This window comes from Pan paniscus, chromosome 9 (assembly GCF_029289425.2).
Source record: "Pan paniscus chromosome 9, NHGRI_mPanPan1-v2.0_pri, whole genome shotgun sequence".
NCBI classification, from domain to species: domain Eukaryota; kingdom Metazoa; phylum Chordata; class Mammalia; order Primates; family Hominidae; genus Pan; species Pan paniscus.
The window spans coordinates 46,372,168-46,397,655 of NC_073258.2; the positions used below are offsets into that span (position 1 = coordinate 46,372,168).

At 37.9% G+C, this 25,488-nt stretch overlaps 1 protein-coding gene across 4 annotated transcripts in view; it reads left to right on the forward strand.

Annotated features, from left to right (window-relative positions):
- Nucleotides 1–25,488, forward strand: part of EXT2 (exostosin glycosyltransferase 2) — a 148,449-nt gene that overhangs the window by 61,736 nt on the left and 61,225 nt on the right. For all 4 annotated transcript variants that reach the window (XM_034932426.3, XM_034932427.3, XM_003808219.5 and 1 more), the window contains one exon: nucleotides 13,747–13,878. In XM_034932426.3, the coding sequence (XP_034788317.1) occupies nucleotides 13,747–13,878 (132 nt within the window). The remainder of the gene's footprint in view (nucleotides 1–13,746; nucleotides 13,879–25,488) is intronic.

The following is a 25,488-nucleotide window of genomic DNA, read 5'->3' on the forward strand; positions in this document are numbered from 1 at the left end:
GGCTCTTCAGTCGGCTTGTGGTGAATGCTCTCAGGCCTGGGTCACTCCCTTCGGGGCAGCAGTCTCCCCTCTGGCCCAGGGTGAGTCCAGAAATGCCATCCAGGAACCAAGGCCTGGGATCAGGGACCCCAAAGTCTACTTGGTACTCTACCCTGCTATGGCCAAGTTGGTCCCCAAACTGCAAAACAAAGCCCCCTTTTCTCTCTCCTTCCCCTGAGCAGGAGGAGTCTCTCCCAGTGGCCACCACAGCTGTGAATGTGCTGGGTCATACCTGAAGCCAGCACAGCCATAAGTCTTACCCAGGGCCCACAGTGAGAACTGCCTGTGTACCACTGATGTTTATTCAGGGCCCAGTGCTCTTAAGGCAGCAGACTCAATCCTACCAGCACTGGGCCCTTCTCTTCAAAGGAGCAAGTTTCCTTCTGGCCCAGTGTGTGTCTAGAACTAGGGCCTGGAATGAGGGTTTCAGGACTCTGCCTGCTGCCCTGTTCTGCTGTGGTTAAGCTAGTATCCAAGTTGGAAGATGAAGTCCTCTTTATTGTTCCCTCTCCTCTCCTCAAGTGGAAGGAAAAGGTCTTTCCTGGAGCTGTGAGCTGCACTGCCTGAGGTTGGGGGAGCAGTGACACAAGCACCCACTTTACTGTACCAGCAGCTGGTGTATATATGTAGGCCACATGCACCCCGAGTCTGCTGGTTCTGAGCCCAGACTTGCCCAGGAATTGCCATCCTTGTGGCCTGGACTGCCTTTCAAGTTTATTTAGGACCCCAGAGTACTTTAGCCATTAACCCGATACATTGTTGCTGTGATCATCTGGAACAAACTGTTATTTGTTCTGTAAATGGGATGGCAAAGCCTGGATGACAGCGTATCAGTTTATAGCATGGTTTATGAATATTTTAAGCCCACTATCAAGGCCTGCTGCTCAAAGAAAGATTCCTTCCAAAATAGTAAGAATTGAAAAATTTTTAATTTTAATAAATTAATTTAATTTTTAATTAAATTAATTAATTTTAATAAATTGATTTTTATTAAAAATTAATAAATTGATTTTTAATAATATTTAAATTAATTTAATTTTAATAAAGATAAGGAATTTTATTTGACCTTTGCTTTTTCTCTAATGCTCTTTCTTTCCTTATGTAGATCTGAATTCCTGACCTATATCATTTTCCTTCTCTCTGAAGAACATTTAACATTTCTTGCAAGGCAAGGCTACTGACAAATTTCCTCAATTTTTTTTCTGAGAAAATCTTTATTTCTCCTTCACTTGGGGGATAATTTTGCAGGGTACAGAATTCTTAAGTGTGTGGTTTTTTTCTCTCAACACTTTAAATATTTCACTCCATTTTCTTCTATTGCATGGTTTTTAGGAGAAGTCAGATGAAATTCTTATCCTTGCTCCTCTGTAGGTAAGGTGTTTTCCCCTACCCCTGGCGTCTATAGAGATTTTTTTTCTTTATGTTTGATTTTCTGAAGTTTGAATATGATATGCTAGGTGTGGTTTTTGGGGTTTTTGGGTTTTTTGGGTTTTCTTTTCTTAACATTTTTAGGGTTTTTGCTTTCGTTCTTTTTTTTTTTCTTCATTTATTCTGTTTATTGTTCTCTGATCTTCCTGGATCTGTAGTTTGGTATCTTGATATTATTTTGGTAAAATCCTCAGTCATTATTGCTTCAGATATTGCTTCTGTTCTTTTCTCTGTTTCTTCTCTTCTGGTATTTTCATTACATGTATTTATACCTTTTGTAGTTGTTCTACAGTTGTTGGAGATCCTGTTTTGTTTTCTTCAGTCTTTTTTTTTCTGTGCTTTTCAGGTTTGGAAGTTACTGTTAAAATATCCTCAAGTTCAGCGATTATTTCCTCAGTTGTATCCAGTTTAATAATGAGCCCATCTTCATTTTCATTACAGTGTGTTTGATCTCTATCATTTCTTTTTTATTCTTTCTTAGAATTTTCATCTCTCTGTTTAAATTATTCATCTGTTCTTGCATGTTGTCTGCTTTTTCCATTAGAACCTTTAGCATATTAATCATAATTGTTTTAAATTTCTGGTCTGGTAATTTCAGCATCTCTGCCATGTCTCATTCTGGTTTTGATGCTTACTCAGTCTCTTCAAACTGTGTTTTTGCTTTTCAATATGCCTTGTAATTTTTTGTTGAAGTACTGGGTGAAAGGAACTCTGGGAAATAGGCCTTCAATGGTATGGTGGTATTGTGTGGGGGGAAGGACTGGACTGTGAACTTCACAAATGCTTCTCAGTTTTTCCCCAACCTTGCTTAGGTGGGACAGGATGGCTACAGGGGACTAGAGTTGGGTATTTCCTCACTTTTATGTGGAAGGTTAGAGCCAGCTGGAGTTGGTTATTTCCTTTCTCACAAATAGGATAGGCTCTGATAAAACCCTAACAGGTTAGGCTCTTGTAAAATAGTTTCTCCTGAGGGCAAATCTTGTTAAGAACAAAATGCTCTGGTGTATTTCAGAATGGTTACTTTCCCTTCCCCTTTCTAGAAGCACCAAGGGGTTGTTCTCTAGTATTCTCTGTGAGAACCTGGTTGAACAAATTCTGGTGGTAAAACTCTGGAAGTGTGGGGATGCCCCCATCTCCCTCCCTGACTGGGTTTCCCTGGAGTTTTTAAACTCTCAGACTTGTCCACACTGAGCCTCCAGCAATTTGTCAATTACAGTTAAGGTTTTCCTACCCTGGCACTGGTTCCTGGAGAGGTTTGTGCTCCAGTAAGTTGTGATTCTCTCTATTCACCTGCCCATCTCTTCAGTTTCCAAGGCAGCTGTTTGTGATGTGACCTCATTTGCTTGATAGATTGGAGAAAAGGTGTTGATTTTTTCATTTCAGCCTTTTACTTGTGTTAGGACAGAATGGTGACTTCTAAGCTTATTAAGTGCCATACTGGAAACCAGAAACCCCCAGACAGGGTTTTAGTAGATGGAAGAACATGAAGATGGCATTCCAGAAAAAGGGAATACCATGAACAGAGTAATGATCATGTGTTTGTGGGCCAGTGGAGAAAGTGACTTGCCTGGACTAGCAGAAGCATGGTGAAAATAGTGGGTGAGAAGTTTAGATATGTTAAGTGCAAAGGATTTTGAAGGATATTGAATGGATTTTGGATGAAGAATAATCTGGACTGTGAGAAGCTGGGGTAATGGGAAGAGCTCTGCTACTGATTGTGTGTGTGTAAACTCTCATGGGGTATTGCTGGGATATAAGGGTCTGGGTATTTGTTTTAGTTATTTACTTAACAAATTATTTTGTAGCTGGCTAATTTACTGAACTTGCTTATTAGTTCTGATAGGTTTTTAGCTGATTCTTTAGGGTTTCCTTCTTAGCCAATCTATGGAAAGCTCTTGGATTTATTTTCACATTTGTATCCTTTTTCTGTTTTCTTATTCATTAATTACTTCTACTGATTTTCTTGGATTTGTTTCATTTTCCACATTAAGTTGGATGCTTACTTTATTTTTGTATGATAATTTGGCATATACATCAAAATAAAATTAAAGTGTGGGACTAGAAGCAGTTGGAATTTTGGAAATATCTGAAGTCTCAGTAGATTTCATCTCTAAGATTTTAAATATAAAAAGTGGCTATATACTTTTAAATAGGTGAGATATGTTAGCAGGCTTCAACTTAACATTTAAGGCAAATGTCAGATTTTTTATTGCTGTGAACTTATTACTGAGGAAAGAAAACATTTAAATATTTTTCTCCAGCCACAAATCCCCATAAGTTTAAAGATTTTGACAGAATGCCATACTTTATGTATGTTAAAAAATTGTAAGCCAGGATCAATGGCATGCACCTCTAGCCACAGCTGCTCAGGAGGCCAAGACAGGAGGTTCACCTGAGCCTGGGAGTTTGAAGCTGTAGTGTGCAATGATTGTGCCTGTGAATAGCTACTATACTCCAGTCTGGGCAATGGAGCAAGACCCTGGCTCTTAAAAAAAAAAAGTAATATTCAGTGAATACAATTTCATAGTTTTTAATCCTTTCAAAGTACATTAAAAATAGTGTGCTAAATTCTTTGATACTTCTTCCTCCAGGAGGTGAAGCTTCATTACTCTCCCTTTCTGTATGGACTGAACATAGTGACTTGCTTCTAGGGAGCATAGACTATGGGATGGGAACAGTAGTAATTTAGCAGTGGGGAAACCTGGCAGACCTCACCTTAACTATGTGAGCAAGGTTAACGTTACTTTTAATAAGTCATATTGGTAGCATATGTCCCCTGATGGAGTGTGAAGGGAAGGGTACGTCATCTCTGTAGTATTCTCCAAAATCTATAACCTCAATCTAATAAGTAGAAAACATCGGATAAACCCAAACTGAGGGACATTCTATATGAAAGTCCTGACCAGTACTGTCAACTATGTCAATGTCATGAAAGACAAGGAAAGACTGAGAAACTGTCCCTGATTAGAGGAGACTGAGCTGACATGACAAGTAAATGCACTATGGTGTCCTGGATTAGATCCTGGAACAGAAAAAGGACTTTAGGAGAAAACTGGGAATCTGGAGAAGAAAAAAAGTATGTTGTTTAGTTAATAGAATTGTACCAATGTTAACCTCTTGGTTTTGATAATTGTACCATGGTGATGTAAGATGTTAACATTAGGAGAAGCTGGATGAGGGGCATTCCAGATATTTGAGAACTCTCTGGCTACTATTGCAACTGTTCACTAAGTCTAAAAGTATTACAAAATAAAAAGTTATAAAAGCAATTACCAGCTGGGCTCAGTGGCTCATGCCTGTAATCCCAGGACTTTGGGAGGCCGAGGCAGGCAGGTCACCTGAGGTCAGGTATTCAAGACCAGCCTGACCAACATGGCAAAACCGCATCTCTACTAAAAATACAAAAATTAGCCAGGCATGGTGGCAGACGTCTGTAATCCCAGCTACTCGGGAGGCTGAGGTAGGAGAATCGCTTGAACCCAGTAGGCTGAGGTTGCAGTGAGCCGAGATCGCACCACTGCCCTCCAGCCTGGGGGACAAGGTGAGACTCCATATCAAAAAAAAAAAACAAAACACAAAAAACAAACAAACAAAAAAAGCAGTTACCACTTTGCATGGCAAAGCAATAGAAAAATACTGAAACCTACCAAAAACTTATAAAATGAATTCTGCTGCAGTTAGGTGAACCATTGTGTGTGGCTTTCTATAAACTTTCAGCAAGTGCCATATGGGTGGGTTCCTAAATTACTGTCTTTATGTAACTGATAGGTGAAGATGGTGGGGCTGGAAAAATGTACTGGATTAATAGAAACATGTTTCCAGGAGTTGCATGTGGAGAAGGCAAATAAAACAGCTTCATGAATAAGGAAGTGAAAAAAAGCCATCTCATGTTTTATGCGGCAAGGTGTTTTACATACAACTAAATTAACAAAATAAATATTTTAAGTAAAGAAAATGATTAGTATGTGGATAAATCCCAGGTATATTAACCTTTTTGCTTCAAAATCCCTTTTTATGTTAAAGAAAGTAAGTTCTATTAATTGCTGTTTGTTGGATCTCCAAGTTAAAGGGATATCAGATATTTGTGAACTTCCTCTGCTCTTCTGGAGAAACTGGTAACATGGGCATAGTAAATGTCTTCAAAAACCTCCAGTCCACAAGAAGTGCCTTTAAAGGGTTTTGCTGATATTTTTTTCCCTCTAATTTTAAGTTAGTTGTCAGGTAACTCTTATATTTATGAAAATGGAGTATGTAAAAGAATAAACAAAAAATCTTGCTTACAGTAATTCTAAACTAAAAGTAAGGATGCTTGGGTTATAATTTGGCCTTATTATTGAGCTTTTTGAGCTGTCAGATGAAGATTATTAGAGCCTATCTCTGGGACCTTCAGACTGGTATGAGATTGTCCAGGAAGGACACCAGACTCCCTGCTCTTGTGCTGTCAAAAGGACCAGTGAGCACCAAAGAGCCTGTTGGACACAGGGCTTTGGAAAGTTGGGAATGCTCGTTGCTACTATTTTGCTAAAGCAAACAAATGAAAAGGAATAATTAGCCTTTGGCATATGTATTTGGAAAGGCTTAGAATCTCTTTGGAAGTTTTCAGGCTTATCTTCAGACACAGCTTTGAAAAATAAATCCGTGATGCATGGAAATATTTTCCAGCTGTTCACCTGAAATAAATGGTTCTGTCAATGTTAGTGTGTTAAGAGAAAGTTTCCTGTAGCTCGGATCTCTTGAATCTCCTCATTTGCTAAGAGGGAGAAGATTTGCCTTTTTAACAGTGCAGCTGTTTCTTAAACTTCTTGATGGAGCAAGTGAATGCTTTATTTAATCTGTCTTGGTTCTCTTGGGTTTTGGGGTCTGTGTTTTGCTGTTTTCTCATTAATTTTGGAAAATTCTTAGCTCTTTTTCCTTTAAATACATCTGCTGCCTTGTTCTCCACTTCCCCCTCTCTCCTCTTCTGAGACTATAGTTACACTATATTAGAGTGTTTGATATCGTCCTACAGTTCTAGAGTACTCTGTTTTAGATTTTTCCCTCCCACTCTTTTTTCTTTTTGTGTTTCAGTTTGGATAATTTCTATTGTTCTTTCTTCAAGCTCTCTCTTTCTTTTCTTGGCTCTGTCTAGTGTGCTAAGACTGTCAAAGGAATTCTTCATCTATAATACTGTTTTTTCACTTCTAGCATTTTTATTTGACTGTTTTTTATATTATCCATCTTTCTACCAAAAATTCCCATATGTTCCTGCGAGTTGTCCACCTTTTTCACTAGATCCTTTAATATATTAATTATAGTTAAAGTCCTTGTCTAATAGTTCCTTCATCTTGGTCATCTTTGAGTTAGGTTCTGTTGACAGCTTTATTTTATGTCGGTGGGCTGTTTTCTCTTATTTCAAAAAACAGAGAGGTTAAGTAACTTAAAATTGCTCAAGATGCTCTATAACTGTTGTTCTTTCCACTATGCCACACTGGCTTCTCTTAAATACTTATTATTGCTAATCCCATTGCCTTTGCATTACTGAAAATTAAGAAATTAATCACATTTAATTGATGTATAAACTGAAATAGCAGTTTCAATTTGGAGTTCCATTTTGCCCATGATAGTTTTAAGCTGGCCCAGTCCCTGCCCTAGAGAAGCTTTATAATTCTCATGTTTGAAAATATCCTAGGAATTATATAGTTCTTATGCTGTGAAATCTGTGTGTTTTATAAACAAAATCACTGTGGAATCTGATTAACCAAGAAAGTTTAAATGCTTTGTTCAAGGTTATATTGGTATGATCTATTCACCTGTAACCTAACTCTTCAACTGTGTACCTTCCACAGTTTAGAGTGACTGGGGAATTTGCATAGCTGCTGAAGAATCTCTCATTCACACTTTTAAGATAGATATAAATGTGGACCATGTTTTAGGGGAGAAAAAGCCATAATAAGCACTTATTTGCATTTGCTCTCTGGATGAGAATAGTGGTGCTTTCGTACATTGCCAGCGTAGCTGAAAACTCCTTCCTCTCTGTGGACAAGCAGGCTATACTAAGCCCTGGAGGGGCTATAAATTATAATACCTTCTGAACATTTCAAGGTATTACAGAAGACCTGCAGAAACAATTAAGCCTGAGAAGTTCACTTATCCCTAGGCTGAGACACTTGAGCTATGATTACTGGCAAAACTTGCTTCCTTTCTGAGTGAATTGCAATTTGGTGGACAGGGTGAGATGATTTGAGACATCTTAAATTAGAAGTTCAGTTGTGCGTTTGTGCCTTTGGCTGGTGTCCTGGGTGGATTTCTTACCAATTATTGTTTTCTATAAATCCCAAAAGCTGCTGTCTCCACTGTGATTATATGTGAGCATAAGGCTTTGGAATGCTTAAGTTGGAATGTGGTTTAATTTGAATATGACTTAAAAGAATATATGATGATAGACCCAGTTGGGTAGAAAAGGAGATAAATATTCAGGATATATATGTGTTTATGTTTGGCCTGATGCTTTGTAAATTTTTACACCTTTCAGTTTCTTGAAAAAGGATGATTTTCTAAAACTTGCTATGTGCTGGTGCTCTTAATGCTCTGGAATGGGGTAGAAAAAAGGTCTGAATTTAGTTAGGAGTCATGGATTTGAATTGTGATTCTGCTCCTTAATATCTTTGTATCTTAGTTTCCTCATTTATAAAATGAAACTGTCCCAAATAAGTGACAAACTGGTTGTGAAGAGCAGATGAAATCATGAATATAAAAGTGCTCTGCAGCAGGTAGAACACTAACATTTGCAAGGTTGCTGATTTTTAAAATACCAATATCTATTTCCAAGGAACTCACAGTCTAGCTGGAGAGAAAAAAGTAATCCTCTGAAACAACAGAAAAACAATTATAGAACAGTATATAACAACTAATGTGTATGGCAAAGGCTGTAAGGGCTAAGGGATTTCATAGTAAGGGGAGATTGGTGATAACAGAAAGTGATCAGTAAAGGTTTCATAGGGAAGATGCGTTATTTCAGGTCTCATAAAATGTAAACATTTTGGCTGGATGATAGGAGAGAAAGCAGTAACATGAATTTAAGCAGGATTGAGATTGTAGTGAATAGGGCATATCTAAGAAGCAGTAGCAGGGAGGCAGCCAGCTGTGTACCCAGATGACCAACTTCTGGACAACTTGAGAAAGTCAGATACCCTTGAAAGCTAAATCTGTATTTCAGCTTTTCTTTGAGTAGGAGACATTCTCATTGTGCATGCTTTGCTTTCTTCTTATTAGTTAGTGGAGATGATAATAGTTACATAACTCAAGTTACCCTAGGCTTTTAACTCATGGATAGAACACTTGCTCAGGAAACAGAAGCAGAGTAAGCACATCTACACTAGAAAGTATCTTTTTCCTTCACCCTTTTGGGTTATCCTTACAATTTCCCCATGTTAAATTTTCACATGTTCACTCCCTTGCATAAATCCAAATAGCCTCTGGTTTTGAGTGGAATCATAGATCTGAATGAAGCTGGAGAGATCATATAGACTAGCATCCTGCTTTTGTTAGGAACTGAGTTTAACTTCTGCTCGGATAAGAAACTGCCTTCTTTCAAAAGACTATATTGGACCAGGAAAGAATAGCTGATACTGGAGCAACCCTCCTGCCAAAAGAAGAAAAAATTTTAAAAGTTTATTTAAAACAACTGCTTACAGGCATTGTAGAACCACTAACACAGTATTTGAGGGAATACCATTCCTGAGAGGAAGAAAGCACTTGGAATTGAGCTACATAGTCACTCTGGCATCTTCTCTGACGGTACTTGCCAATTCTCTACCCAAGAGTATGGGGTCCCAGCAGAAAGCAGCAGTCCTACAGGACTTAGAGGTTGGAGTTAGGGCCTATTAAAGTATTTGGGATCTGAAACACAAAATCCCAGGAGAAAGAAAACCACAAGGAAGAAAGTGAAAAATGTGCTCGTAATCTTCCCTTAGAGTGTTTGCCAACTCCTAAGGTACACATGATCAGAGCAAGACTCCAAGAATCCTAGTAAAAAGCAGCAGTTGGGAATGTAGTGAGCAGTGCAGATATTTCAGCAGCCATATACAGTGCTGGTGAGAGGTTGGTATTCAAGGCCTGCCAAGGTAGAGGGGCCCTGGCAAATACAAATAACCCAGGCTTTAATTGGAGGCCTTAGAAAGACCACACTTTAAGCATAAGGGAAAGCTGAAATAAGCTAGCCCTGACACAGGGCTCTGACAGGACCTCTGACAGGATTAAAGTGGCCTGACTGTACTCTTACACCTGCCAAAAGAATAAGTTACAGTCTTAGGAGGAAGATAATCTGAATCATCCAGAACCTCTACAGGTTCTAAACAGAATGTCTGCCATCCAATAAAAAATTAAGAAGTGTGCTAAAATTGAGACCAAATGACCAAAATGAAGAGAAAAACGACAGTAGAAAGATATCCACAGGTGACTCAGATATTGGAGTTTATCAGTCAAAAACTGATTATGTTCAAGAAAGTAGAATAAAAGAAGGAGACTTTCTTTTTTTATTATTATTATACTTTAAGTTTTAGGGTACATGTGCACAGTGTGCAGGTTAGTTACATATGTATACATGTGCCATGCTGGTGCGCTGCACCCACTAACTCGTCCTCTAGCATTAGGTATATCTCCCAATGCTATCCCTCCCCTCTCCCCCGACCCCACAACAGTCCCCAGAGTGTGATGTTCCCCTTCCTTAGTCCAAGTGTTCTCGTAGTTCAATTCCCACCTATGAGTGAGAATATGCGGTGTTTGGTTTTTTTTTCCTTGCGATAGTTTACTGAGAATGATGGTTTCCAATTTCAACAAAGATATGAAATCTACTTTTGACAAGATCAAATGGAAATTCTGGAACTGAAAAATATAGGAATGAAATTAAGAATTTAATACATGGGTTTAATAGCAGTTTAAACACCAAAGAAAAAGGGCTAGAAGATTATTGAACCAGAAGAAAAGTTAGTAGAAAACACCCAGATTGAAGCACAGAGAGAAAAAATACTGAAAAGAGAATAAGAGATACATGAGATATATTGAAAACATTGTGAAATATATTTCACATATATTTATATTTGGAGTCTCAGAAGAGGAGAGTGCAACAGAAATAATATTTAAGAAATATTGGCCGAAAGTTTTCTAAAATCAGTGGAAAGCATCAAACCACAAATTGAAGAAGCGCTACAATCCTCAGTGGGATAAATACAAAGGGCCACACTTAGGTATGTCATAGTTGAATTACTGTAAGCCAAAGACAGAGAAAGCTTAAATGCGGTCAGAAATAAAAAGCATATTGTCTTCAAAGGTGCACCAGTAAGATTGTCAGCTGATTTATTAATGAAAAATTGGATGAAGCCAGAACACAGTAGAAGTATATCTTGAATGTTCTGAAAGAAAATTGCTAACCTAGAATTCTCTACCTATCAAAAGTATCCTTCAAAAATTATTTGGGTAAAAAGAAGCTTTCAAACAAATAAAAGAGTCATCCACTAATTCTACAGTGAAATAAATAACAAAATAAATTCTTCAATTAGCAGGAAGATGATATGTGATGGAAGTTCAGATATGCATTAAGAAAAGAAAGGGTAAATATATGGTGAAAATTTACTTTAAAAAATAATGATGTCCCCAGATGCGGTGGCTCTTGCTTGTAATCCCAGCACTTTGGGAGGTCAAGGCGGGCGGATCACAAGATCAGGAGTTTGAGACCAGTCTGACCGACATGGTGAAACCCCATCTCTACTAAAAATACAAAAATTAGCCGGGCGTGGTGGTGCGTGCCTGTAATCCCAGCTACTCAGGAGGCTGAGGCAGGAGAATCGTTTGAACCTGGGAGGTGGAGGTTGCAGTGAGCCGAGATCGCGCCACTGCACTCCAGCCTGGGTGACAGAGTGAGACTCTGTCTCAAAAATAAATAATAAAAATAAATAAATATAAAACATGTCTTGTGGGATTTAAAATATGTAGATGAAAAATATTTGACAATAATAGCACAGCAGATAGGAGAGAGCTGATAAATTATAAAATCATTAGTTTGAGACGTAATATAATAAAGCAATGATGTTTACTGTAGTTGCTAGGAAAGCTACTCAAACAATAACAAAAGACTAAATAACTAGCAACCTAACGAAGAACAAAAATGTGGAATAATAATAAAAATTTTTTGATCAATTCTAAAGGTGAGAAAAAACTAAAGTAACAAAGAAGAGATAAATAGGAAACAAATAGAATGATCATACATTTACTCAGCCGTATCAGTAATGTAAATTAAGTATAAATCGACTATATTTGTAATTAGGAACCAAATATTTTTGGATGAGATAATATATTAAAACCCAGTAACAGATTGATTATCCCTTATCCAAAATGCTTGGGAGCAGAAGTATTTCAGATTTCAGATTTTTTTTTAGATTTTAGGGAATCTGAAATGCTCCAATGAGTATTTCCTTTGAGCATCATGTCAGCACTCAAAAAGTTTTGGATTTTGGAGCATTTTAGATTTGAGTTTTTTGGATTTAGGATGCTCAACCTGTATATGCTTTTCGCAATAGACAAGCTTTGAGGGTACAAATTTGAAATATGTATTTATAAACTTGAAATACTTACATATATATGTATATAAATATACACACACACCCCACACAATCCATAGGCACACATGCAGGCAGACAAAAACCAATAAGGATATAGAATATTTAAACAAAATTATACCCATCAACTGCAGAATATACATTTTTTAAGTGTACATAGATTATTTATAAAAATAAACAATGTGCTGGACCATAAATCAAGTTTAAATAAATTGCAAAGTATTGAAATCACATGCGTTCTCTGACCACAGCGCAGTCAAAGTGCAGTCAAAGTAGAAATCAGTAACAGAAAGATAAATAGAAAAAATAAAAATATTTGGAAATTAAACAATATACAAAGGAAATTAGAACATTGTTTGCCTAAATGATGATGAAAATGATATGTAAATGTGCAGGAAGCACTTAAATAGCACATAGCGGGAAATTTATAACTTTAAATGCCTATATTAAAAATAAAGAAAGGTTGAAATCATGATCTAAACTTTAATTTTAGGAAGTTAAAAGCAAAATTAATTAAACTCCTCCAAAATAGAAGGAAATAATAAAATCAGAACAAAAACTAGCAAAATAGAAAGAATTATGATGTGGAAAATCAACAAAATCAAAAGTCGATTTTTAAAAAAAGATTAACAAAATTGATAAAGCTCTACTAAGACTGATCAAGTACAAAGAGAAAACACAACAGTATCAGGAATGAAAAGAGATGTATTACAATAGATTCTACAGGTGTTAAATGGATGTGAATGCACAGCTTTATTTCAATAAATTTAACAATTTAGATGGAATGAACATATCCCTTGAAAAACACTGTTTATGAAACTGACATACACACAGAAAAACATGCATAATCCTATGGCTATGAAAGAAAATTAATCCATAATTTAAAACGTTCACATTCACACACACACACACACACACACACACACACACACACACACACACACCAATACACCCACCCATACCCTTGCCCAGATGGCTTCTTTGAGGAATTCCTCTAAAACCTTTCAGGGAAGAAATAATGCTGATCTTGCATAAAAGTTCTCGAAGAACAGAAAAAGAGAGAATGGTTTCCACCTCATTTTATAAGGCCAGCATAACCTTGATACCATAACCTGACTTAGATATTGTAAGTGTTGAGCAAAACAAATCAGACACAGAAGAGTAAATACTGTTTGATTCCATTAATATGAAATTCAAGAGCAGACACCACAATTGTAATCAGCATAATGGTTATTCTCAGAGGGATGAGATACTGACTGGGAAATAGCATGAGGGAATCTTTTGGAATGCTGGAATGTTCTATATCTTTATCTGGATACTAATTGTAAGAGTATGTACATATGTATAAATTCATTGAGCTGTACACAAGATTTGTGCACTTTATGTTATATAAGACAAAATACTATAAACTCTGCCATAACACATGGATATTCTCATCATCACATAATTTATCTTCTATCTTAATTGAATCCAATGTGCATTTCATTTTATTTTGACTGCATTTGATAAGTGCCAACTTCTGATGGCAGCTGGCTTGAACAGCAGGGAGCATATGCCCTAGGCACCCCCATCCCTACAACTTTGGGAATAAAGGAATTAGCCAAACCTGGAGTTGACTATGATAGAGTATCTAGTTTTCCCACTCTGTCTCGCTTGCTCACTTAAAACAGCATTGTTTTCTTTATAGGCCCGGTGGTTCTGGGAAGCGTACTTCCAGTCAATTAAAGCCATTGCCCTGGCCACCCTGCAGATTATCAATGACCGGATCTATCCATATGCTGCCATCTCCTATGAAGAATGGAATGACCCTCCTGCTGTGGTAAGTGAATTCCAGTGCTAGCCACATGAGGCATGGTCCAGCTGTCAGGGTGGGTGGAAGGAAAAATGTACTACAATTGTAAAGGTTATTTAAATTCTAGCTTTCTAAGATGAGAGTGTGCTTTTTATACTTGGGGCCTGATAAGGGCAGCATAATTTTGAAACACTGACAAAAGTAAAAAATACGGAAGCAGCAGCTTCCAGTGTGTTTTAAATGTGCTTAGAAAGACTGTCTATTTATTGCAGAGATAAGTAAGGAGGCATGGGTCTTGTTGGAAATCAAAGACATCCTGGTGACTTTTGCAATTGTAATGCTTAGAGCTTTTGAAAAACTTCTGTAAGCAACTTAATAATAATAGCTTGTATTTTGAGTGCTTACTCTCTGCCAGGGACTGTGCTGAGTGCTTTACGTGTATTACCTCAATTAATATTTCCAACACTCTGTGAGGAAAATAATAAGCAGAAGTGATCTAGAGGCATTACGGATTGCTATAGTCATTTGCTCAAGATTGTGGCAGAGGCTTCTAGCTACTTCCAGCAAAGAGATGGAGCAGTCAGAAGCTGCTCTTGGGCCTTCCTCCTTGTGTGAAGGAATCACAAGGCACATGTGTCATTGTAGAAACTGTGGCAGTGGCTTCTAGGCACAGCTTCTTTCTCACTGAAAATGCCTGAAATTTTGGAGCTGGAAATTACTACTTCCTAGCTGCTCTGAAGTGAACCTGGCTGTCCAGCTCACAGACGTCAAGGCATTCCTGTAAGAGAACTAGACTCTTCTCCATTCTTCGTTCTAATTGTCTCTCTCTTTCTGACCTCTCAGCCCTCCTTGTCTCCCGATTCTACCTTTTCTTTTTTTTTTTGAGTTGGAGTTTTGCTCTTGTTGCCCAGGCTTGAGTGCAGTGGCGCGACGATATTGGCTCACTGCAGCCTCCGCCTCCCAGGTTCAAGTGATTCTCCTGCCTCAGCCTCCCCAGTAGCTGGGATTACAGGCATCCGCCACCACGCCCAGCTAATTTTTTTATTTTTAGTAGAGACAGGGTTGGCCAGGCTGGTCTCGAACGCCTGACCTCAGGTGATCCACCTGCCTTGTCCTCCCAAAGTGCTGGGATTAACAGGCATGAGCCACTGTGCCAGGCCCCGATTCTACCTTTTGTAAATAGTGCTATATATGGCTACCTGGTTAATCTTCATATAGGACCATCCTTTTCTCTTTCCTTTCCTGCCCACCTTCTTCCTTCTTTCATCCAGCCTTTTTGAAATGGTTACTGGGTTTTAGGCACTCTGAGAGGTGTTGAGAATACAGAAAAAAGAAGACAGTTCCTGCCTTCAAAGAAGCTCTCCGCTGATTTGGGAAGCTAGCGAGTAATGCTGTGAATGTAGAGGTCCTGTAGTGGAGTGGAGTGGTGTACTGAGTGCTGTGGATGCAAAGCGGACAGGCATCTCTCCTCACTGGGACACCTCCTGAAGAGGGAGTGCCTGAGAGGAAGTCAGTATGTGCGTATGGTAAAAACAACAGCAAACATCTTTTTGTTTTGCTTGAGGTGAAGTTTGCTTCTATCTCCCCGACTCCATTACCAAAGGTAACATCTCAGAATGTAAGCATAATTTTGTAGTTTTAAAACATATATGGGATTATACTAAACATGTTTTTCTGCCTTTTTTATTTTAGCACTAGATCATAGACTTATTTTTGTTTTATTCCATATAGGTCTCCTTCAGTTTTTTAGGATGGCTGTATTAGTATTCAATTGTTTGGGTATATCGTATGTAATAGGTCTATTATTGATAGGTATTTAGACTGCTTTCTTTTTTTTTCTTCTTCTTTTTTTTTTTTTTTTTTTTGAGATGGAGTCTCGCTCTGTCGCCCAGGCTGGAGTGCAGTAGCGCGATGCCAGCTCACTGCAAGTTCCGCCTTCTGGGTTCACACCATTCTCCTGCCTCAGCCTCCAGAGTAGCTGGGACTACAGTCGCCCGCCACCACGTCCGGCTAATTTTTTGTGTTTTTAGTGGAGACGGGGTTTCACTGTGTTAGCCAGGATGGTCTCATCTCCTGATCTTGTGATCCGCCCGCCTCGGCCTCCCAAAGTGCTGGGATTACAGGTGTGAGCCACCGCGCCCGGCCCTTTTTTCTTCTTTCTAACAGTAACAAGGGGCATACTTTCATATGTTTACACATAAATATGTGAACATATCTACAGAATTAATTCCAACTAAGAAATTGCTTGAAGAAAATACACATTTTAAATGTTGATAGATATTAACAAATTGCCCTTTCAAAAGACTATATTAATGTATAGTTTCACAAATAACATTTGGGTGTTCTAGTTCTCCATGTCTTCAGTAATGCTGGGTACTTGAACTTTTGCTCATCTCATAGGTGAGAAATGATCTTCATGTGTATTTTTCAAGGGAAAGACTGATATCTTTGTCGAGTTTTCTCAGATAATTCTATTTGTATTTTTATTGTTATCACATTGCACTTTTAGATTGTTTTAGACATTTATTTGTTCAGTTGGTATTTATTGAATGCCTGCCTTGTTCCAGGCAGGGTGCTTGGTACTTTGAATGAACAAGGCAGAGAAGGAGCCATGCCTTTGGGAAACTTACATTGCAATGGATCTTTCTATCTAGAAGAAAGATTTGTCTTTCTGGTAGAATTTATATTTTTATATATATATATATATATACACATATATATATTTGTGTACATATATATATTCCTTTACAAGTCTTGGTAAATATTTCTTAGATTTAAAATTTTTTCTTATACTCTAATAAAAGAATACTTTCTGATCTTATAGTTCTTAACTGGTTACCATTTGTGTACAGACACATTTTGACTTTTGTATATTAATTTTGCAACTATTCTGTTACTGAACTCTACAGTTGTTTACTTTTTTTAGTTGATTCTCTTATATTTTTAGATATACAATTATATCTACAAATGCTAATTTTGCTTCCTTTTTCCAGTATTTGAAACTTTTATTTTTTCTTTTATCTAATTGCATTGGCTAGTACTTCCAGAACAATGTTAAATCATGATTTGAATGTTAAAAGAAAAGGGTAGGTATTATCTAGTCAGAGAAAGGAAGAAAGATTCCATCCAGAAGGAACAACAAATTCAAAGATACAGAGGGACAGGGGAGCTTGGTAGTTTAAGGAACTTCAGAGAGTTCAGTGTGGCAACAGCGAAGGAAGCTTGGGTGGGAGAGGCAGAGGATGAAGCCTGGAGAGGGTCCAGATCACAAAACACCGTGTATCTTACATAAGGCATTGGAGTGTTATCTGTGAGAAACAAGTAATCACTGAAGCCTTTTAAACAAGGGAGTAATGTGATAAGATTGCATTTTGGGTCAGTCTCATCTTAGTGTGGAGAATGCATGATGCATGGCAGTGGGACCAGACTGGAGGCAGTAGACTGTTTGAGAAATGCAGATGAAAATTAATAGAGGACACATTTGAGTGGTATCTGGAAAAATGGACTGTTCTAATTGGTAAGTGAGGGAGAAGTTCAGAAGACTGAGGTATACTGTATAGTTTATCCAGATAGGGAATTTGGTTGCATGAGGAGTCATGGGTGAGGATGGTATTGGCATCCAAACTCAGTCTAACGGCAAGGCCCTCCACAATCTACCTTTCTTTTTTTTTCTTTTTTTCTTTTTTTTCCTGTTCTCTTTCAGAGAGTTCTAGATTTCTGGCAGCACAACTCAATCCTTCCTCTCTGTGCCCCTGCTTTTCATCCTCTGTGCCTTTGTGGCTGCTAGCCTTTTCCTTGGTACACCTTTCTTCCCCATCATCTGCAGATTTATACAGGCTTCAGCAGCTGGCTGGTAAACTTCTTTCTCCAGGAGGTTTTCTCAACCCCTTCAGCAGGAAGTAACTCTTAGAGCATGTTATCTGTGTTTCTTTTCCATCACTTAACATATATAGAAGTAGAATTTCCTGTAAAGTTTTAAGCACCTTAAGGTCATTTCTGACCTTGGTGTTTCTCATAATACCTAGGACAACTTAATTCAGACAGGAAGATCTTGACATATAAAGGAAAGAAAGAAGGATGGAGAGAGGGAGAAAGGGAAGGAGGGAGGAAGATTGGCAGACTAGGAGTTGAGCCATCTAAGACACATCCTGCTGGAAAGGTAGGGAAAGTGGTAGATTGTTTCTCATCTGTAAAGTGGTTGTGATGAGACTAACCCAATGACTTATCTAAGATCGTGTAATTGGCAAGTTGTGTGAACAAGTGAGAACTCAGGTCTTCTACCTTCAGATTATCTTGAATTGCCTATGGAATTATAGGGGAGCCCTTGAGCCTCCTCTGGGCTGAAACGTTACTACTGTTCCAAGCAAATGGTACAAGCTTGAGACGAAAAATATTACATCTGTTCCTCTGCAGGAGAATTCATACCGGTGCAGGCGAATTCATAAAGAATTCTGTCTGGTCATGACCCAGACAGAAAGTACAGCAATAGTGGGACTTTATCGTATACTTTTATCTAAAGCTCTAAGAGATGTTTAATAAGAATAAAGGGTTGGAATTTAGTTCTTTTTTATAAGAATATAGGTAGGCTAGGAAAAATAGAATATGAAATTTTGCAGTTTTGAAATAGATATGTTTTAATTCAGGACAGAATGGTCAAAGTGCTAAACTCTTAACAATTTGAGAAATAACATAAGCATAAAAAGCATAAATCAAGGTATATAACTGGAAAATATATTCTCTATATATTTTTAACTCTTTCTTAAATAATCCTTTTTAGGATACTTTGGTATTTATCACATTTCTAGCTCAGGTGACAAGAGCCCTGATTTAAAGCAGTGGGTTATACATTTCTCCATCTTCAGTGAAAGCAACTGATGGGAGGCCTGAATAGCGATGGTTTATTTATAGTTAACTTCTCCTCTTCCCTCAGAAATATTTAACCGACTCTAGATGAGATTACTATGAGCCCAACCTGCAGGGGAGTCTCTTCTCTAGATTCCATCAAATTTATGATGTCTGACATTCCGAGGTGGGAGTAGGTGTGGATCTTGGTCAGTAAATCAAGGGGTGGTCTGGGGTTTTCAGAGATACACTCTTAGGGTCTCCAGCCATGCACAGAGCTTGCTCAGACTGGAGAAGGAGAGGTGAGAGTTCAGAGTCATATTTTGGCTAGATGCAGCTGCCTTAGTTTAATGTAAAAAAAAAAAAAAAAGGCCTACGTGTGTCGATGATTATGACAGTGAGAGGTGGCCTTGCAGAGTATTCATGTCACTAGATGCTTTGTCACTCTTATCTGTAAAACTAGGGTGATGACATTATCCACGTTGCACCACACCCTCAGAACCTGAAAAAGTTTGACACAGTAAAACTTGGACATAATGTTAAAGTAATACACCTATCTAAATTGGAGAGATTGACCTTTTGTTTTGAAAGGAATTCTTTTTGAAAGGAATTTATCACCAAGTTAAGGTTCTTTATGAGGGGAAGTGTGCATGTTTTTATATTAATTTTCTTAGCTGTTCATGTTAAGGCTGCCTATATTTTTATGCCTTTTCAGTCTCTTCATGCTTTTATTTTTCTCTCCTTTTTGCAAATATCAGCAAAGCTTTGTCATCTCCCTAAATATCCTATATTACTTCTAACTTTGGTGTCATTTCTGGTCTTGCCTCTTGGCAGACCTTCATCCGCACATCTGGGGCTAGCCTCTATAGCTAGGGTTCTCCTTGGACACCCTCCTCATTTTACTTCTGGTTCTTTGCCAGATGTGAACATATGTAGGAGGACAGAGACTGAGACAAGTGAGCTTCAAACGGTGAATTCATATGTCACCAAAGCTATGTCCTCTCAGTGACAGCTTTTTAAAAACTAAATGTAATATAGTCTGAAAATTATGTAGAGTGGAGTGTTTTCCCATGTTATTTTCCTATGATATGATTTAAAAGATTATACTGCATCTTATCAATGTTATAATTTTATTTACATTTTTGATAGATGGTTTTTTTTCCAAGTTTGCTATCATAGGTAACACTAATAAAGATACCCCAGATTTTTTTCCTTTCTGCATTTACTTTACCAGATTTAAAACAGAAAGAGAAGAGAGTAGGGGTTCTTATGGCCATTGACAAAAATTGATGAGAAAAATGGGGAAGCATCTTAAAATGAATTATTATACCCAGAATAAGAATGAGGTTGAAAAACAAGAGCTTTTTCTATGAAATCTAGCCAGAGTGGCAACTTCACTGCAATCAAAGCCTCAGATGAGGATTAGATACTTCCCTGGACTTCCTCTAAGCCTCAGTCTAGCTCTAGTTTTTGAAGATAGAAAGGGCAAGGGATCAGCCAGATGAGAGTATTGCATAAGAGCACTTGATTGGCAAGAATCACCCAGGGGGATCAGAAATCACAGCTGTGGGCAAAATGTGGTAGAGTGTGCCATGGGGCAGTGGTTCTCAATCTTTAGGTAGGCATCAGAATACAGAGTGCTGCCACTCCACCCTGAGATTCAGATTGGGTAGGTCTGGGGTAGGAACCTATAATTCGCATTTCTAGCAAGTTCCCAAGTGTTGGATATTGATGCTGCTGGTCCAGGGACCATATTTTGATGTGGGATTTCATTCACTGTGAGTGTCCTAACTCACTCCCTGGAGAAGGCTCTTCTTTTCTCCTCATCCATTTCCTCCTCTTAACCCTGCGGGGCTTGGATTAGAGGCATCCAGAGGCTGGGTTCAGACTAAATCTGTCTCAGCTACATGAAGAACTCAGGGCTGCCTATACTTAGATGTCCAGACGGTGGCCCTCACTCACAAAGGTTGTGGTTGTACAAGCAGCTGAAAATATCACTCAGCTATAAACACTAACAAGCAATAAATCACTCTGAAAGCTGAAGAAGCACTAGCTCAGATGTATGAAGCAGAACTCTAAGTTGAAAAGATACCAGGTTAACAGTCTGTGCAACTCAGCTCAGCACCCTGTAAGTTGTGGAATGTTTCTCTGGAATTTGAAAGCCTACCCTGCCCCCCAGGAGGCCTTCTTGGCTTATTCTTTCCATCTTCCTCCTACTGCCTAGATATGATAAAAAAAAAAAAAAAAAAGTATGGAATTTAGAAATTTTAGCTTGAATTTAAGGTAAGTTTAAGGTTTTTGAAGTCTATTGTTTTTATAGGTGTCACATTTATAGGATCACATTTGCACAAGTGATCCAGTATGCTACCCTAAATTCCAGACCTTTCCTTGAGTAGTACCTTTTACTTCTTTGGAAGTGAGCTAGAAAGTCTCAGGATGTCAGCAGCCAGGGAATAAGGAAAGCTGAACTGGGTCTGCAGATGGAGAGATGCAGAAAGATACAGAGAGCTTGATCTGGGGCCCCAAGCAAAGAACTTGGCCAATTCTGATGGTCAGATAGAAAACGGTGAAGAAAATGAAAATCACAAGCCAGATCCAGATGGGGAGGATAGATAAAGAATATGAAAAGACGGACTCGAGGATATTGCTAAGATGATCTTGTCAATCAGAAGAGCATACTAGAGCTTTTGTAGCAGAGATAAACTAATGTGCCTGTGTAACACACATCTGCGTGGCAGCCCCAGTGGTGGTGCTGGATGAATGAATCTACACACATTGTTTCCTTGGATGCAGTCCTGCCTTCATTGCTTACTTAGAGTTCACATTTATGGCTCTAGCTTTCATGAATCAAAACCTGACTGCTTCCTTACATCACACAGCTTGTGGGAGGGCAGTGAGTAGAATAGTTTTTCAGAGTCCGTGGGAGCTTGATCTGGCAGCAGATTAATTAAGAACATACTGAATGTTTTGGCAAAGTAATCTTTCATGTACCAACTATCACTTATATTAGCACATCAAATTCCCTTTCCCCTTTTTTCAGGGGCCATTGTAATTCTCCCTTGAGGTCTGCTTAAATGATTCAATAATAGAAGTTACCAGGGAAATGTGATAATTAAGTATTATAACCTCAAGATAATGAATTTTGTTTCCGTTTCTAATATTCTGTCCTTTTTATGTGTCTCCCAATTGATTAATATTTGAGTATAATTTTCTAATAAATGGGTCATTACAGCTGCAGATTAGAAAACTTTACACACTGCTTCAATGAGAGGTTGATTCTTGACTTTTGTGTCTCCCAATTGATTAATGTGTCTCCCAATTGATTAATTTTTTATGTGTCTCCCAATTGATTAATATTTGAGTGTAAATTTCTAATAAATGGGTCATTACAGCTGCAGGTTAGAAAACTTTACACACTGCTTCAACCAGAGGTTGATTCTTGACTTTTGGCTCTCCCTTTTTTTTCCCTCAGCTATATTTCTTGGTTTTGTGTTTTAGAAAATAGTGCGGCTTAACACATATGTATGGCTTAAAAATTCAAGTAAAAGAAACCATAGAATGAAAATTAGGGCCTGTTTTCAAGGAGTAACTGCTTTTAACTCTAACTTTTCTCTGATACTTTCTTCCTATTTCCCCATTAATGCTGTTTTTAAATTTCTTACTCAGAAACCTCTTTTTACTTCAAGTTAGCACTTTTTCTCCTGTTGTTTCTACTTCCCCTATACACTCCTCCTGTTCCATCTTACCATTATGACTGTGTCATCATTTTTCATTAAAGTGGTATTTATTATATGCATTATTAGAGCTGTATAAATGTTGTTTTCAACTGAACAAAGTTGTAAACAAGGATTTTGTTTTCTTTCTTGTACAGCTTTCTATTTTCCAGAGAGCTAATAAATGCCTGTTGTTTTTTCCTACAGTTTTCCATGTTCCTATCACTAATTTAATTTTCCTGGATTCCCAAACAAAATAATAAAATGATCAAGCACAAGTGAAGTCCAGGATTTTTGTTTCTTTCTGGAGTCATCTCTCCTGTAGCCCCTCTCTTCGGTTCCAGTCTGCAGTGATTGCTCTCCAGGTCTCCTGTGCAGTGGTCATCCTGATTCTCAGTTCACTGTGACACTCTGAATTCCCTTTGTGTCTCTGCTCTGTTGGATTTTTTATTTCCATGTTGTAACATCTTTCTCTGTTTTGGTTTATTTTTTTCCAAAAGCTTCTTAAGAAATGGATGAAGGGAGATACATTTTCTGTCACCTTACATGTCCTAAAGTTACTTATTCTGGCTGGGCGCGGTGGCTCACGCCTGTAATCCCAGCACTGTGGGAGGCCGAGGCGGGCGGATCACCTGAGGTCAGGAGTTCAAGACCAGCCTGGCCAACATGGCGAAACCCCATCTCTACAAAAATACAAAAATTAGCTGGGCATGATGGTGTGTGCCTGTAACCCCAGCTACTCGGGAGGCTGAGGTGGGAGAATCACTTGAAGCCAGGAGGCGGAGGTTGCAGGGAGCTGAGTTTGCACCATTGCACTCCAGCCTGGGCAACAGAGTAAGACTCCGTCTCAAAAAAAAAAAAAAAAGTTTTTTATTCTGTTACACTTGTGATTAATAATTGGGCTAGTGTAGAATTCTGGTTGAGGTGGGTTTTCTTATGAATTTTGAAAGGATTGCTCCATTATCTTCTAAGTTTTTCATTTTAATCTCAAAAAGTGAGATGTCATTCTTATTCCTGGTCCTTTTATGTGACCTTTGTAACCTTTTTTTCCTTCCTGGCAAATTCTGTGTTCTAAAATTTTATGATGATACGCCCTGACGTGGGTGTTTTCTGCTAGCTGGATACTGATTTGGACCCTTTTAAACTGGAAATCCATGTGCTTCAGTTGTGAGAAATTTTTGTATTTTATTTCTTTGATTATTTTATTTTTCTGTTTTCTCTTTTCTTTATGGGACGTCTGTTACATAGATGACGAATGTGCTAGACTGATTCCTGTTTTTCGTATCTTACCATCTTTCGGTCTTCTTCTAATTTTTTGGATATTTTCTCAGTTTTGTATTCTGACCTTTCTTTTGATTTTTAATATTTTGTTTACTTTTAAAATCTGAGAGTTTTTTTCCTGGACTTCTAGTTAGTCTTATAACTTCCTAATTTTGTTTTAAAGTTGGAGTATTTTCTCTCTGAAGATATTATTTGTGGTTTTTAGTTTTTAGTTTTCTTCAGCTCCTTTTATTGTTTGGTTTCTTTGAATTCCTTTTTCAGTTTTTATTTGCTATTTTTCTTATTGGAAGCTTTCTTCAAATACCTGAAGATTATTGGCAGTCTGCTTTTATTTGAGAGTGAAGCACTGAAAGCTGATTGGAAGCTCTGTATACATGAATAAGGCTTGTCAAGCAATGGGCTCCACTTAGGTTAAGAGGATGGCGACCTGATTGCCTAAGTATTGGCATCCATGGGTTATTTCTCTTGGACTGGCTCATTGATCAGAGAATAATCTTTCTGTTTTGGGGGCTGGGGAAAGGATGGATAATAATTCTGGGCTGCAGGTATTTTGGGAGCTGAATAGAGGAAGGAGTCGGGTTCTCATCCTTCATCCTACAGATTATTATTTAATCTGTTATATTTAGTATGGTGCCTCACCCTGCTTTCTGTGCCTGGGGTCTCTGAGTCCGGAATCTCCCTCAATCATTTTTTCTAGACTATAAACCTCCCTTCTCCTGTCAAGGTTGAGGGGTGGGGGTAACAGGCAGATGGTTGGCCTGTGAGTGCTAAGTTTAAGGGATCTTGAGACCAACTGTTCCTTATTTCTGTTTCCAGAGCCCCTTCTTCCAGGATACCAAGTATCTCCAATTTCTGAGTTTTATTATCATTATCCTTGGAAGCTTTAGCTTTTTTTTTGCTTTGCCATGTAGGTTATTGTCCACCTATCTATATTTTGTTTATTTAAATTGATCTAAAAACTATATTTTCTAAATTTTAACTTTTTACGTTGACATATTTCAGAATTAAATTTCTAAAAATAGTACACTCTTTACTCAGATTTCTTAAATGTTTCTGTGTACTCTTCACCCAGATTCTTCAGCTGTTTATCTTTTATCACAGTTGCTTTATTCCTTTTTCTCTGGGTACATGTGTATGTGTATTTTTTCCCCTGAATTTTTTGGAAGTTGCAGATATAATGCACCTTTATCTCTAAATACTTCTTATACAGAATCACAATACAGTGATTGAAATCGTCAGGACATAAACATTGGTGCAATATTATTATTTAATCTGTAGATCTTATTTCGATTTCATCAGTTATCCTAATAATGTCCATTAGAACAAAAGAAAATCCAAGACCATGCATTGCATTCATGTCTCTTTAGCCTCCTTTTTAAGTCTAGAACAATTTCTCAGTCTTTCTTTTTCTTACCTGAAATTGACATTTTTGAAGAGCACATGTCTTTCTGTAAGACGTCCTTTGATTTGGGTTTATTATTTTGTAAGTTATTTTGTAAGATATCCTTTGATTTGGGTTTGTCTGATGCTTTTGCATGATGAGATTCAAATTATGCATTTTGACAGGAGTGTCATATAAGTAATGTGTTCTCAATGTATCATATTGGAGAACACATGATGTCAATTTGTCCTATTACTGGTGATGATAACTTGGATCACAGGTTTCTGGGAGTTTCTCCAATGTCATGTCAAGTTACTACTTTTCCTTTCATTATGTGTCTTGTGGGGAACTACTTTGAGACTATGTGAATATCCTGTTACTCCTCAAACTTTCACCCACTAGAATTTTAGCATCCATTGG